The sequence below is a fragment of the Pempheris klunzingeri genome, chromosome 17, assembly GCF_042242105.1.
Source record: "Pempheris klunzingeri isolate RE-2024b chromosome 17, fPemKlu1.hap1, whole genome shotgun sequence".
Taxonomy (NCBI): domain Eukaryota; kingdom Metazoa; phylum Chordata; class Actinopteri; order Acropomatiformes; family Pempheridae; genus Pempheris; species Pempheris klunzingeri.
In genome coordinates, this window is record NC_092028.1 from 8,722,900 (window position 1) to 8,738,116 (window position 15,217).

The window sequence follows — 15,217 nt, forward strand, 5'->3', positions numbered from 1 at the left end:
ACCTCAGTGCACTCACTGCTGGACTGCTGAATTTGACTGGGAGCTCTGGCTTTTTATATGCTAACACAAATATGTAGATCATTGTAGAATGATCATCATGTAGAAAATTGCATTGAATTACTGAAGCCAGTGAAACAACAGCTATTTTTAGAAAATGTTTTGCCGAGTGGACAAAGATGTTTTGTACATCCCTCACCATTGCTGAATTTGTACATTAAAATTGTGCATGTATTGTGTGTAATTACAGTAAGACATCATTTCTTCATAATCTCATGTCTTACTTGCACATGTATTCATATTCTGCGATATTGAAAACCATTTCTTATTCTAACATACTGCACATTTCAACATGTACTTCACAGACACTGTATCAGTTGCTGTTATTAGGTGCTCTGCTTTCGTGTTTTTCTCACCCCTGAAGTCCTAATCCATCACTTGCTTTATTTGTCATACATAATTACTGTTGCTCACTCTTAATCCACTTGGTTATATTGTATTTTTCAGTTTGTATTCTAGTTTTTTTGCTCTTTCTTATAACCAAAGGCACTATGCCAACATCCGACTTGCACACATGGAAAGAAACCTCCCAACATCCCCAGGGGTTCAACATTTTTAATTGACTTTATAATAACAGATATTTATTTCTGCGTTTTTTAAAGATTACTCGCCTCCAGCATTTTCAGAGAAGTTTTGCCTCCGTGGGAAAGTTTATTTTCAGATTTCCACTAAACCGTTTAAAACCAGACTCGGAATGTACGTTTGTCAACTGGTGAAGATTTTTGAATTGTGCTGTGTTTTATTGTATCTTTTATTTATTAATTTGCTTTCACTTTAGGCTGCAGATACTGTCCTGGTGATGCTGGTCGAGCCTGGTAGAACATAAGAAATACATATGTGTGCTTTGACGGTGACGCCAGTGTTCAACATTACAGTAGCTGTGTATGAAGTAGAATGATTTGTGTGCTTTGTATGCGTGTGCACTCTTTACCTGTGGATTTAAGTGTGCGTTTCATGAATGTATTTATGAGTGCCCACAGTATCTGAATGTGTGTGTGTGTGTGTGTGTGTGTGCGTGTGTGTGTCCATCCGATGTGACTGCAGCTATGTGGGTGTGGAGTCTTGGAGTGTTTCAAAGAAGTGTGTGTTTTCCAGCTGGCTGGCTTCTCCATAACCATGGTTTCACTGTTTGTTATGACTGCATACTACTATGTTACTGTCCAGCATCTCTGAGCAACACTCACACACGCGCACACACACACACACACACACACACACACACAGAGGCAAGGACACGCTGATGCAATAGCAGAAACTTTGACTGGAGGTATTTGTCACAGAGTTTGCCTTGTTTACCAGGTGTGTGTGTGTGTGTGTTCAGCAGATGGGCTCTAAATTGTCTCAGCCTGATTAGTCTACTGAGAATGATCAACATTTTCATTTGAGCCTCTCCACACTGCTCACAGGACTATTTAAAGCTTAATGTTAATGTTCTAGCCTGTAATATTGCATGTAGCACCATATAAATGTAAATCCCATAGTCATCCTATTTATTGTGGTCACTTTCTGAAAGTGACCACAATAGATTATTAATGACCCATCATGTGTTACTAATTACTATGGGATTAGACTCCATTAAACCCCCGCATGGCTGTCTATTAGACACTGTTGGTGATGCTGGACAAATGTTTTGTAGTTCTTTCTGCTCTGATATGATGGATTTACAGCACCATTACACAACTTCAAACCTGAACATCAAAGGTCTCTGTGCAATTACCACTTAGCCCTGATGTTCGACAGGAAAACTCCATTACAGAAGAAGCAGGAGAGGCCGGTTTGTCTAATGAATGTAGCCTTGGTAGACTAGAATGCTTTGCAGCCGTCGTGAGTCAGATGCACGGTGCTTTTTCTTGAACAGAATTGCTTTTACTGTTTTTTTTTAACATTATTCTTTCCACCTTTACAGTTGAATTAAGTCCCTCCTCCAAACAACCATTGTCCAGTCAAAGGCCCAAAGAACGCATCATTAACTACATTAGCTTTTGGGGTTTTGTTCATACTTCTAGTCCGAGCACTGACTAGTTCTACACTGAAATACCTCCATGTTACCTACATGAATCATTAACTGGTGAGGATGCCGAACATACAGCTTTAGCTAAAGTCTTTTAGTATGATGTCATGTTCATATTTATGACCCTTTTACAGCCTGGAGTCCAGGACCCATTATTTTAAAAATGATTTAGAATTTGGATGGTAAATCTGCCACTGTTTCACTGCAAACTGCATATGTGCTCTTGTGAAATGGCATTTTGGGAGATGTAGGAAATCACTAAATGCCACAGACAAAGCTGCTTGAGTGTGCATCCAACACACATCCACCAAAAAGTAAAGAGAAAATGGCAACCAAGGTGGAGTTCTCCTGTGACTTGTAAAAAGCAGATGCACTGGTTGGAAAGTTTTCCTTACACAGGGCTGACAGCTTCAGATTTAACAATGGGATTTTTGTCTTTTTTCCTGTCATATAACTACATATGACCAGGGGGTCAGGTCTGATGACTGGTAGCCATGACGTTATGAAGTCTAAAGGTCATGGTTAATGGCCGCTGAACAGATGTGGATGACTGAACAAAGACTAGAGTGTATGTGTTTGTGTGGTGGTCATGTGTTTGTTCTTTTTGGGCAGAGGCCAATCACTGAATGGAGCTCATCAGTGATTCTGAAATGTTTAAAATCATATATTTGTTCTATCCTCTCACTTCCCCCTCTGTTAAAATGTTTCATGCCAGTCTCTCTGACCTCTTAGAGCTTTTCCTCCTGTCGACCACAGCTTCACCACACTTTTGTATTAATGCATGTTAGTGGATGCGTATATCAGGTTCTATGCTGTTACATCCCTCTCACAACAAGCTCACAGACAGATAGTGCCTTTGAAACATTGGTCCGTGTGTGTGTGTGTGTGAGAGAGAGAGAGAGAGAGAGAGAGAATATGTGTGTGTCAGAGCGAATCCCTGCATTTAACAGCCAGAAATAGCCTGTTAGGAAATCAATGTTCCTCTCCCAGTGGCGCTGGGAGCTGTCTCCACCACAATAGAGGGACTGTCCTGTTTCCTGCACCCCGGAGGGAGTGTGTGTGCGTTTGTGCATGAGTGTGTAGAAAGAGAGAGTACAGACTCATCTTGGCTGTGCCTCATTTCTGCATCATCAGCCAGCATTAGGCATAAAAACAAAGGGCAGAAAATGACAAGTGGCTGAAAGCAGAAGAAGGTCATGTTAGTAAATGGTGTTAGTTCAAGTATTACTGGCACACTTGAAGTGGACAGTGTGTATTCTGGTGATGAACACGTATGTATGTGGTTGTGTGTGTTAATATGTGTTAATGTGTGTTAACTATGACCTAACCCGCACATTTTCCACCCTATGACTTTCTCTACCATAAATACGTTGTTCTACAAGCCGTATAGGTGCTTGAAGGCATTAGTGTGCCTAATTAGCAGTGTCGTGTCATGGAAGAGGTCGTCGTCCGTGCTGTTAGTTTTGCAACATTGCTCTGGCCGTTTGCCAGACTGTCGAGCTCCGATGGATACAGTAATATGAGTGACATCATCAAAGAGAGCCAAAGCCGCCCTACCAGCTCTCCACATTAAAGCAATAGTTTGGCATTTTGGGAAATACCTGTATTCACTTTCTTGCTGAGAGTTAGCTGAGAAGACTGATACCTCTCTCATGTCTGTAAGGTATATATCATAACTACTGCCATCAGCCAATTAGTTTAGCATAGCATAAAGGCTGGTGCTGTTTAAACTCCATCTATCCACACCTCTGAGGATCACTAATTAACAAGTAATATGTTGCTTGTTTATAATAGGCCCCATTTAAAGATATAAAGAAAAGCCTGTCACCACTGGTAACATTTGCCTTGTTCTCTCAGCTGTTTGATTATATTGTTCTGTTTCCTCTTAAATGCTGACAGCTATTATATAGATTTCCATGATATTTGGTACAGATATTAATTTTCCTTTCTGGACTGCAGCAAAACAGAACCTAAGAGTATAATATGCGTCTGAATGTATGAATGACATCCTCTAGCATGTCTGCTTTTGTGTTGAGCTAGTGGAGTCTGGTCATGACTTGAAGTCAGGTGGTTTCAAGGTTCAGTTCATGTACGTGTTAACTGGTTTGGGATGGTAGTGAGCTGATCCCACCGCAGTGGAGGAGCCCCTAAACCAAGCTCTTTTAGTCTCATTTGGGTAGTTGCTGTATTAACGGCCAAAAATATGATCTGTGCTTTTCTGCGTTGAGCAGGAAGTCGCATTTATTATCATATATTCCCAGTATTTCCAGCAGAGGAGCATCAATTTGAGTGTACATCACTCAAATTTACATTCTAGTGTGCGTTCTAGACTTGCTGTTTACAACCTCCACAGCTTCAATGTAAATACATAATACATCACCATCTGCACTCAAGTGTGGTGTGGCACAAACACCAGTGTCAAAGTCAGTTTGAATGTATTCATGAAGAGCATTTGACAAACAGGTCAGTCACAAAGTGCTTTTTGAGCCCCGGTGCCAGCTTGTCACGCACTCAGAACTCCATAACATCGGGCCAAAGTGGAGCACTGAAGTAACTAAACTGTCACTTTCACACACTTTGAAACACTTTATTTGACTTTTCTAACATTATGGTAATTTAATCTGGTAAAAATCTGCATAAGGATACTGTTTGGCTATTTATACATGCTGGCTTATAATGGAGTTTCACATTTTTATTTTCAGCTTTGATTATGAATTCTGCATTTATATTAACTCACTCAACCGTACGTGATAGCAAGCATACTCTGAGAGATGTAAATGTTCAACATAACAGACGGATATTATCACCATGGGGGCCTGAACTCAAGGGAAGGACATTCTTTCCTGGCTAACAGCAGGAGAGGAAACACAAAATAAATGACATCTTCACATTCAAGAGGCGTTTTCTAAGTCTTTCATTCAAGGGAAAAGTATTAAAGTGACAAATATGGTTCTCTTGCTTGAACTCCGACAAAAAATACTCATCCTATATAAAGCTGTAAATCTTAGCATTAAATACAACACCTGCATTGCTGTGTTATATCATAAAAAGACATCAACTGGCTATTACTATCATTTATTGGTTGCAAAAATCAATTAACGCTCCACTTTGTTTGTGTTTCAGAGCTCCTCGGTTCTGCAAAGAAAGTAAATGTCAACTTCCAGGATACAGATGGGTGAGTTTCTCTTCCTTACTCCCACGTTTCCTCTCTCTTCTCATTACTGTTGGCTCTTTTTGTCAGTCTCACTCCCTCTGCCATTCCTGCTCACCCCCCCTTTTTAACATCCATCCTCCGGACTTCCCCCTCCTGCTTTTCCCCGTCCCCATTCATAAAGCTGTATTATTGTGGTAGTTTCATTTACGTCTTTATAGTATTAAGAGCTGAGGGATTATCCCCGATACCACTCAGCTAAAGTTATAGATTAGAATGGCAGATTTAATGCGTGTGTGTGTCAGTGACATCGGGAGAGTATTCATGAAAATGAAAACGCCTTGCATGTATACAATATGTGGCTGCATGTCAATGCGAGCATTTGTTCTTGAGTTAGGCAAAAAAAAAAAAACAGGCAAACTGTGGCCCACAATCTTGTAATCTGGTTTCAGAAGCATTTAAGCATTTAATCTCTGACAGAACGGGGAGCAGAAACAAAAGAGGCAAATCTGGCCATTTGTTAGAATGTAGTGAGATGAGATTTCAAAGTGACAAACACAAATGTGTGACAAATCACAGGAGAATATCAAAGTAAAAAAGACAACAAACATAGTGAAAGCAAATGCTTCCATACAGGACACAAGAGTTCACTGAGTGACAAGTTGCAGTCACCAGATCTCAACCCAGCTGAACACCCATTATAGATTTTGGAGTGACGTGACACTCTAGATGTCCACTGGATGCTGATGCATCATGTGGAGGTTGTACCTCAACTCTGTAAACAGTTCCAGGAACTATCGAACCACAGGAACCAATGCAGGAACTAAACCAGGAACTAAAAGTCTCGCCTCAAGCGTTCATGTTCGCTTTTCCACTGCATCTGAGTAGCCATGTAAATTAGACTGATGCGATAAAGTTTTATTTGTCTTCTTTACTTGCTATCTGTCTCGACTGTGGCTCCCTCTCCCCCGTATTTGCATCCTCTCTTTAATGTCCACCCCTAAACCATGTTTGATTTAGAGCCGTTTTAAAACAGAAGATAGGAAGTATAATCTTTTACTTTATTAGAAACTGAATAACATACAATACTGTTGAACTGAACATCAAAGCAATAAATACCTAAATAAACTGAACATCAAACTAACTGTAAAACATGTAAAATAACATGGTGTTTTGAGCTTTTTTCCCATTTAAGTCAGTAATTGCAGTTGAACGCAGCATCAAAGAAGCTACCATGATAATCTTTATCACTGCGAAATCAATTGGGAGTTTGTGGTGTTGTCATGCACGACGTGCTCTATGTGCGTGCTAACATTAGTCTAGTCTAGTTTTCAATAAAGCAGTTTTTTGTCACTCTGACTTAAAGCATTACTAAGAAAACATCCTGTAGTGTGATTTCGGTTAGAGCGTCCACTCTAAGATGAGCATCTTGAAGCAGTCTGCTCTTCAGCATTTCTAATATAGCTTAGAGTTACTTTGCCTGCATTGTTGCATTTGGCGAGCACAATGCAGCTAATTAATGATGGATGCTGTAACAGATACTTTTTGGCTGTACTTCAGTCAACTGTATTTCCTGAATAGTGCATGTTGATAGAAGGAAGATTCCTTCGCCTGCTTTACAGCAGTTGGAGGGAACAGTTTTGCATTATGTCTGTAAAGACAAAGTGAAATGAATTAGTAATGTCAAATTAAAAAAATGTTAATTTGGAGTATAAAGGTAATTTGAACAGACCCAAGCTGCTCTTGCATGTAAATGAAACACAGAGAATCCTTTCCCAAGGAACACTGGAGTTACTCCAGATGCTTGTGGTGGCCCTGACTTTTTCCTCTAATTTGGCACATATAGTACGTGTTCATCCGCGGTACACGCTGTCTGCACAGTGCAGCAGGAAACAGGTAGAAACAAGGTAGAAATGCTAATTCCTACAACCATGAGTCATGCCAGCTTCAGCCCTTGTGAGAGTCATTTAAACGGAGGAAAAGACAGCTAACTGCGGCGAATAAAGTGCTTTCTGTAAAGATAAAGATCAAAAGTAATCCTCACAGCGCCGCTTTGCCACTCCATGTGAAAGTGAACAGTGTAATCTAATTAGTGTGTTTACTGTTATTGCCTCTTTGCCCCTTAATTCCTCCCACAGTATTAAATGCTCCATGCGTGTGTCTGCAGCATGAATAAATCACAAATATCATAAATGAAGTTTATGATAGAAATGCATGGATCAAGTGGAATTTGATTTCATAATGAGCACACATTGCTAATGAGTCTGCACAAATGTGTTCATTCTAGTTTCACTTACTCTTCTTAGCCATCGCTTAGAGACTCGTAATGAACTTACTCTGTAAAGGAGGCTCTTAATTGAGATCTTTCAACACAGATTTTCCTTGTGTGCGTGTCTGCGTATAAAATTGCATGTGGTGTGAATCAGCTGGTGTTGCACCATCATTATAAACCAACAAACTCTGGTCAGTATTTTTTATGTTTTTAAGATAATTAGAAAATGGAGGGAATGGTGATGGACACAGTGATATGTCGGGGACAGAGGAAAGAAGGTTTGTCACACAGGAACATACAGATTCGGGAGACTCGACATGTAACAGCAACAAAGCACTTACTGTAGAGTACTGTAGAGAGGATAAGGATCCTGCTTTATAAACCCTGACAAGGAGATCCCCATTGAGCCCTGGGAGTACAATACAAGAGAGCCCCACCGCAATTATATATGCAGTGTATGTGAGTGTGTTTGTGCAGATTTACTGTATGAAGACGCAGACAGAAAGACCTGGAAAATGTGTTAGAAGAAAGGAAATAATAAGAACAGCATTATTTTCCTCTGTATGCACACTTTGAGGCAAACTGCATATATATGGTACCAGACATATGAGAAGCAGCAAATTTAATATTCACGTATTTATACAATGAATAAAATAGCTCAAATCCTACATGAACAAGGCGCATCGTCTGTTACCTTAAAAATTAAACAAAAGAGAAAAAAAAATTAAAGATTACATACTAGCCAGCTCAGTTTTTCACAAAACCTGCCTGACCCCCATCCACTTGCAAATTTAATTCTCTGATAACTGACAGAATAATCAACTGCACTCAGTCCCTCAGGCCATTTGAATGTTTGCTAAAATCCTAATCAAGATCACTCGCCATTTTTTTCCAAGCCATTTTAAATTAATTAAATGTAATCAGTGTATTTAATACAAAGCTGGACAACAAATGATAATCTGAAAATATGTAACTGTAATATAAACTCAAATGATCTTGCGCTGTCTATCACCATAGACTTGTGGAGGGGGCATGTGTGTACTCCCTCACTATAAACTGAATGTGAAGAATAAAAATGGGTCCATGCTCTGTGACTGTGACTTGCATGCCATTTAACAAGTGAGTCATCTTAACACATTTACAGTTTTTTTTTTAACAATATGGCCATGAGGTCTTGGACATGAAGGAACATTATACAAAAATACATTGATCGATTTGTTAGCAGACGCTGAAGGAATGTTTGTCTGCAGTAACATACACACACCTCCAGGGCATTTTTACCCTGATTGAATGTTACAGAAAGCAGAGTCAGAGATATGGTCTCATAACAGACACATATCAGACAAATAACTCCTGAGATGATCTGGAACCTGTCGAATTATTGAAAGTGTGTGTAAAGTCAGATAAAACCTGGAAACACACATACAGACAGTGTGACAGAAGCTAATTAGCAACACAGACGCAAGACAACATGATATATGAACCAGGAGCACACACGCACAAACATTCAGAAGCACACTTGTGCACACACCTGGAGATGGAAGTGAAGAGTGATAGTCTTCCTTCCTTCCCTCCTTCCTTCCTTCCCTGTCCAATATGTGATTTAGAGCTTTTTTTGTCCCAGGAGGCATACAAATCTCTCATTACTGAAAATGGGTCAAACTGTGTGTGTGTGTGTGTGTGTGTGTGTGTGTGTGTGTGTGTGTGTGAGGCTGTATATATATGTGCTGTATATACAGACAGACAAGGCGAGAGGAAGAGATGAGAAAGACATGCAGACTTTGAGAGGATCACAAGAGAGACAGAGATGAGCAACGCAGATAAATAAACAGAGGCAGCTGGTGAGAGGAATTGAAAAACCAAGATATGAAACAGAGTTTGGTTTGTGAAACGGAGATACTTGAGATGTGGGTTCAGAGGCAGTGGTGCAGAGATGTAGTGGTAAGTGGGTTTACTGAGGCTTCTCTCCCGGCATGAATACAAACTCATGCTTCACCTCCAATCCCCCAGCAAGCCTGTGACTGAAGACATATTTTTGATAAACTTAATGATATGCTTTGTTGTCTGTGCTTTTTATAGCTATATGTGTGCACGGCTAGCCACTTGCATTATTCAAAGAAGTGATCAACAGGGGTTAAATGAGAATACCACTCTTAGCTTAGCTTAGCTTAGCTTAGCACAGGGACTGAAAAATGCTGTACAAAAATCAAAGAGTAAAAATGACATTTTGTGGTTTTACAGGATCATGACGTGTTAGATTATTTCTCAGTCAGGCGCAGTAACTTCCTGAAGTTTACAGTCACTGTAGACACCCAAGAAATAGTCCAAAACATAATCCCCTGTGAAACCACAATATGTTGTCTTTACACTTAAGCTTTAGTTTGAGCAAAGAAGATATAATATGATCATAGTTGAGCTTTAGAGGTGTTGGGAGGTGAATTTTATTGCTTTTAGACAGAGAAGTATGGCTGTAACCGGCGTCTATCGATACCTCGTATTTGGCGCATCAATCCTCTCATACAGCTTTTGGCTAGAAAGCAAACATATCAAACTCTTCCTTCAAGATGGCTTAGCATGAGCACCGATTTGTGACGTTCCTACACAACAAATTTCTTGTCAAAGCTTTATCTTCTGTATGTGAGTGTTGTGAGAAGACACGTCGCTCTGTACCACCACTGTACGCCTTCCTGTGGACTGCGTGTTTTTGAAGCTGAACAAAGATTTGATCTACCTGGTCAATTAGTGTCAATTAACGAATCTTCCCGTTTAACTTGATCAGCATTTTCATCTGATTAACTTCATAAGTGCAGAAGCCGGTGAAGTTCATTAGGTTACAGCTGTTAATTGAGTGTGTCAGATGCATTCATTTAACATTTCACATATTGTGCTGCTCAGCTCATTTCCAGGTTGTAGCTACGGGTTGTGAACATTAACTGGCTGCAACTAAAAACTAGAGGTTCTGCTTGCTGAATTGATTTGACGTCTTTGAGGTGTGGTTATTTTAGCTTTTAGTTACTTGTGAATTTTGAGAAAGGTATAAGTAAAAATAAATATACACACCGCTGAGAGACAGGCGTAGGAATGGAGCCAGGATCAGTCTATGGAATTGGAGGCAGAAGATGGTAAGACACGTGATGGATTTGTAGAGGGGAAAGAGAGAATGAATGGGAAGAGAAGAGAGGGAAAGGGGAATGTATAAAGAGACCAGATAGGACGCACAGGTGAAAGATGACGGAGCTTTGGGTGGAAGTAGTGAGATTGTCAAGGAGAGAGAAGAAGTGAGCAAGAAAGAGACCTTAGGAAGATGGATAGAGAAAGGAGCAGAGAGGAATAGCGGACATAAATATTACATTACAGGTTTTACTACTTGGCAAAAGCAAGGGCTTCCCTCCCTCTCCCCCATCCATGCCCCCCACTCCCCCGACACACTCTGCAGGGCAGCACACACACACACAGAGCTATGTTACTCAATCTAGTGCAGTATTGTGCAACGGTATCCCTGGTTAACCCTGAAGGTGAGAGCGAGGGGAAGAAGACGCAGTCACCAGTGAGATGCAGAAGCGGGTTATGACACATGCGAAGTCTGCTCAGTGTTTACTTGTTGTCATGAAAGTGTTCAACGTGCTAACGTGTCAAATTTAGGGCTGCTGGAAGGTCCAATTACACTGGCATCTTCTCTTGATATTTTCTAATCACAATCCAATCCCCCAACTTCTGGCCCTGTTTACTGTGTATTGATCACTAATCTGACATGTTTTACCTCATAAAACCTTTTCAAACATGTCAAAGTTAAAAAATTGTTAATAGTTGTACTACTATTAGTGTTAGGAAAGACAAGGCTAGACTATGTTGTTCAGCAGTTTGATGACAAGTAAACTCATATGTGTAAAGGTATGTATATATCTTTACTATACTGGGTAGGTTGATTTACTATACACTTACCCATAAATAGATATGGAGATAGGTATCACTCTATATCTTTGAGAGCGAGACCGACAAGTGGGTCGCAGTCCACTGGAGCTCCATTCTGAGAGGGTCAGCTCTGTCAAAAAATGCTGTATTAGTATATACAGTACTGTTTTAGTAGTAGGAGTCCTCATAGTGAAAATGTAGGGAGCAAAATAAGAAGGGAAGGAGAAAAGGTTATAGGGAAGATAATAGTGAGAGAATTGAAGGAATAGAAAAGAGGTGAGGAAAATAACTCAAAGCAGAAGGAGCACAAAAGAAGAAGTGGAGGCAGAGAAGAGTAGGACAGGAATAAGGGAGGATGGGTGATCTGTAGTGAATAAACTAGAGCAGGTCACTGTGGGAGAGCAGCACTCTTTAGTATGCTGCTCTGCTCTCACTCAGACACACACCATCGAGTGTGACTCCAATATTCAGTAGTATCTTCCAGTATACCTTCCTTTCTCACAAAGTAATTCACACATGGAGATTCAACAGCTTGCAAGCTGACACTCGCATGCCATGTGCCAATGGTAAAGCTGTCTCCATGGTTACAGAACACTCAGAGCCCAATCACAAAAGAGCAAAGCTGAGCTGAGTGCTAACCACAAGCTAGAGTACACTCTACCAAAAATATACACCCATCCCTTTAATTTAGTGATAGTCCCAGTGACTGTTCACTTAGCCCCAGTTAATGTTGCTGTGTCAAGCTTTTCTCACACGCCACACATGCACTTCACAATAAAGGTGTCATTTTTGAAACAACTGTGCTTGATTTCAGGCTCAACCCTTTTAGAATATGTTGGATGGGAAGACGGAGACCAGTGTGCATTAGCTCGATGATCTCTGATATGCTCAGCTAAAATGGCTTATAAACTATACTGATATTCCACAGGCTGTGATCGGGTCATTAGCATTATTCACCTGGAGCACCATTGTGTAACATTCATTCACCAGATGCAGGGTAGGAAAATGTTCATATTCTCCAGTCACTCAGTAGTAAATCGTTATTTTGTGTCAGCTGCTTACATATTTTATTGTGGCGGCTGGTGCGAATGTCCGACACTGCAATAGTTTTATTCTGTTTCTCTCTCTTCCCAAATGAGAATCTGTAGTTACTGTGATTCCTGGCGACAGCACTGTGAAATCCATAATCAGTCTCACATGAGAGTTAGATGAGAGGGCATGTGTCGCTCTCAGGTCTGTACTTAATACTTAATATTGAGCTGGAGCCAGCAGCAGTTAGCTTAGCTTAGCTTAGCACAACAGCTAGCTGGGCTCCGTCCACATGCATATACACTGTTGCCCATAAAGTTGGAATAAAATGTTTTTTACCTCTTCTCATGAAATGATTGTGACAATGTGATTTATTCTTGATAAATAAAGTGTATATCTTCTCAACTTTATTGATCAAACTCTTCCAAACATATCACCGTGAAACTTAAACCACAATGAACCTTTGCAAACGGTGTATTCAGGCTTTAACAAAATTGGGGGTATTGAACAATTATTCCAACTTTATGGGCAACAGTGTATAAATACGTTTGCAGGAGGTGCAGCTAAATGCTGAATTGGACGCCGGAAGAGAAGATAAATCTCATTTGTTCAATGGAGATGCGCCCACAGTCCTGTTTCAGCCTCTTCATCGTCTCTCCTTGCCTGCAAGCCGCAGCACTAACACAGGCTCTGTAAAAAGATGTGATTGGGTGATGCTGAGCGCTGAGTGTCATGCAGCTGTATCAATTTAAGCTATTATTAATCTCTGAATATACAACCTAGAGGCCACAGTTGCCTATTTTTACCTGGCCACATAAAGCCTATTAATATGAACAGCTCCAAACTGTCGGTCAGGATACTCAGGTCTCTCCATGGAGCGTCATTTCTTGACTCTTCATGTGAATTCACGTAGCCACCTTAGTTTCATGGGCCACCGTTCCAAGGTCGAAGCCCTCAAGAAGCTGCGTGTGACTGTGTTTGACAGCAAATCTCCAGAGAGAGGAAGAAGAGTCACAGAGGAGAGGAAGGGGACTCGTGTCAGTGTTGATACTGTATGTGCGGGTTACAGAAGGAGTACTGGGATTTTTGTGTGCTTGTGTTTGGGCTCATTTATGTTTGCCCGTCAGTGTCCTCAGGTTATCTCCCTATACCCTTTCTCATACTTATGCATCAAGGCTGACATATCAATTTCATCTACTCAGCACACACTCTCTGGCCTCGCACACACCCACACACACACTCTGTATCCTTTACATAATATATACCTTTTCTCTTGGGTATATTTTTTCACCTCCCACCATCCCATCCCTCCATTTGTCTGCCCTGCAGATACAAATCAGATGCTTGGTCCTAATCCTTTGCTATTAAATCTATTGGTCATGCTCAGCTTTGCCATTATAACTGACCTGAATGTGTGTGGGTGTGTGTGTGTGTGTGTGTGAGGTTGGTTGCGTGTGTCAGTATACGTGTGTGGTCTAGTTTTTACACGGTTGTTTGTTTCAAATGGCGTAAGAACAGAAAAATTGGAGGTGTCATTTAGAAAACATAAAACAAAGGGTGAGGTAATAAGCTAGAAAATAAGTTCACAAATGTAACCATGATGTGTGTGTGTGTGTGTCTGTGCTTGTGTCTCTGTGTGTGTGTGTGTGTGTGTGCAATAGGTTTTCTCCTCTGCATCACGCAGCGCTCAATGGGAATCTGGAGCTCATCACTCTGCTGCTGGAGTCACAGGCTGCTGTGGACATCAGAGACCAGAAAGGTGGGGGGGGCAGGGGGAGGGGGCACAAACACACACATGTAAACATAGAGAAACATGTATCCTACAAAAAAAGCTGAGGGAAGCGAAAATGCTGCACGTCTAACCAACATAAATACTCAGTGATCAATAGTATCATATATCTCAGTGTGTGATAGATGTGTGTGTTCATACTGTGCATGTGTGTGTGTGTGTTTCTGTGTGTGTGCAGGTATGCGGCCGCTGCACTATGCCGCCTGGCAGGGGAAGGCGGAGCCGATGAAGATGCTGCTGAAGTCTGGTTCGTCTGTCAATGGCCAATCGGATGAAGGACAGATTCCTCTCCACCTGGCAGCGCAGCACGGCCACTACGATGTGGTGAGTGATGTCGATTCTTCCTCCAAGTGGAGGCGCGGGAAGGATTGCAACATTGTTTGTGCAGCCCAGATCGGCTAATCATATTTAAATCACATCTGGCCCAGCATTTAGTTTAATTCTGAAGTAGCAGAATATGCTGTCAGAGAGGCTGCAAGAATTTATGGTCATTGGCAATTGTTACCACCTTTAAAACATCTATAATCAAAATTGTGAAAAAGCTCTAAAAAGCCACTGTTCACTACCTGCATGGCGCCAAATGGTGGACAGACAAAATAACCACAAGCAGAGCAGAAATGGCAATTTTAACAATGCCAATATGTCAGTATTGTGTTCACAGCTTGTTTCTGCTGCTTCAAAGTGGCCAAAACATTAGCTGTGACATGTTTAACATCACCTCACTAAATTAGTCTGACTTGGCGTTTCTGTTTTGTCATTTTCAGTTGACTTGGAGCCTTTTGTAGTGGTTGCTAGGAGCAGCTGACATTAGTATTTTCACATTGATTACAGAAATATGTTGTTATTTCTGTATGTTGACTGACAACAAGTTAATATAATAGATAGCTACCAAGGTGTTTAGGTGGATGACATCCCCATTCTCGAAGTGCCTACATACCTGTAGTCCTCTCTTCTTTGATCCTATAGCAGCACAACACCACCCCTATTTGAATTGCT

General features: G+C 40.9%; 1 protein-coding gene across 1 annotated transcript in view; it reads left to right on the forward strand.

The window, feature by feature from the left end:
* caskin1 (CASK interacting protein 1) overlaps positions 1-15,217 on the forward strand; it is an 87,193-nt gene that overhangs the window by 40,203 nt on the left and 31,773 nt on the right. Inside the window, exons 2-4 of the mRNA XM_070847675.1 lie at positions 5,192-5,243; positions 14,094-14,191; positions 14,400-14,545. Of these exons, the coding sequence (XP_070703776.1) occupies positions 5,192-5,243; positions 14,094-14,191; positions 14,400-14,545 (296 nt within the window). The remainder of the gene's footprint in view (positions 1-5,191; positions 5,244-14,093; positions 14,192-14,399; positions 14,546-15,217) is intronic.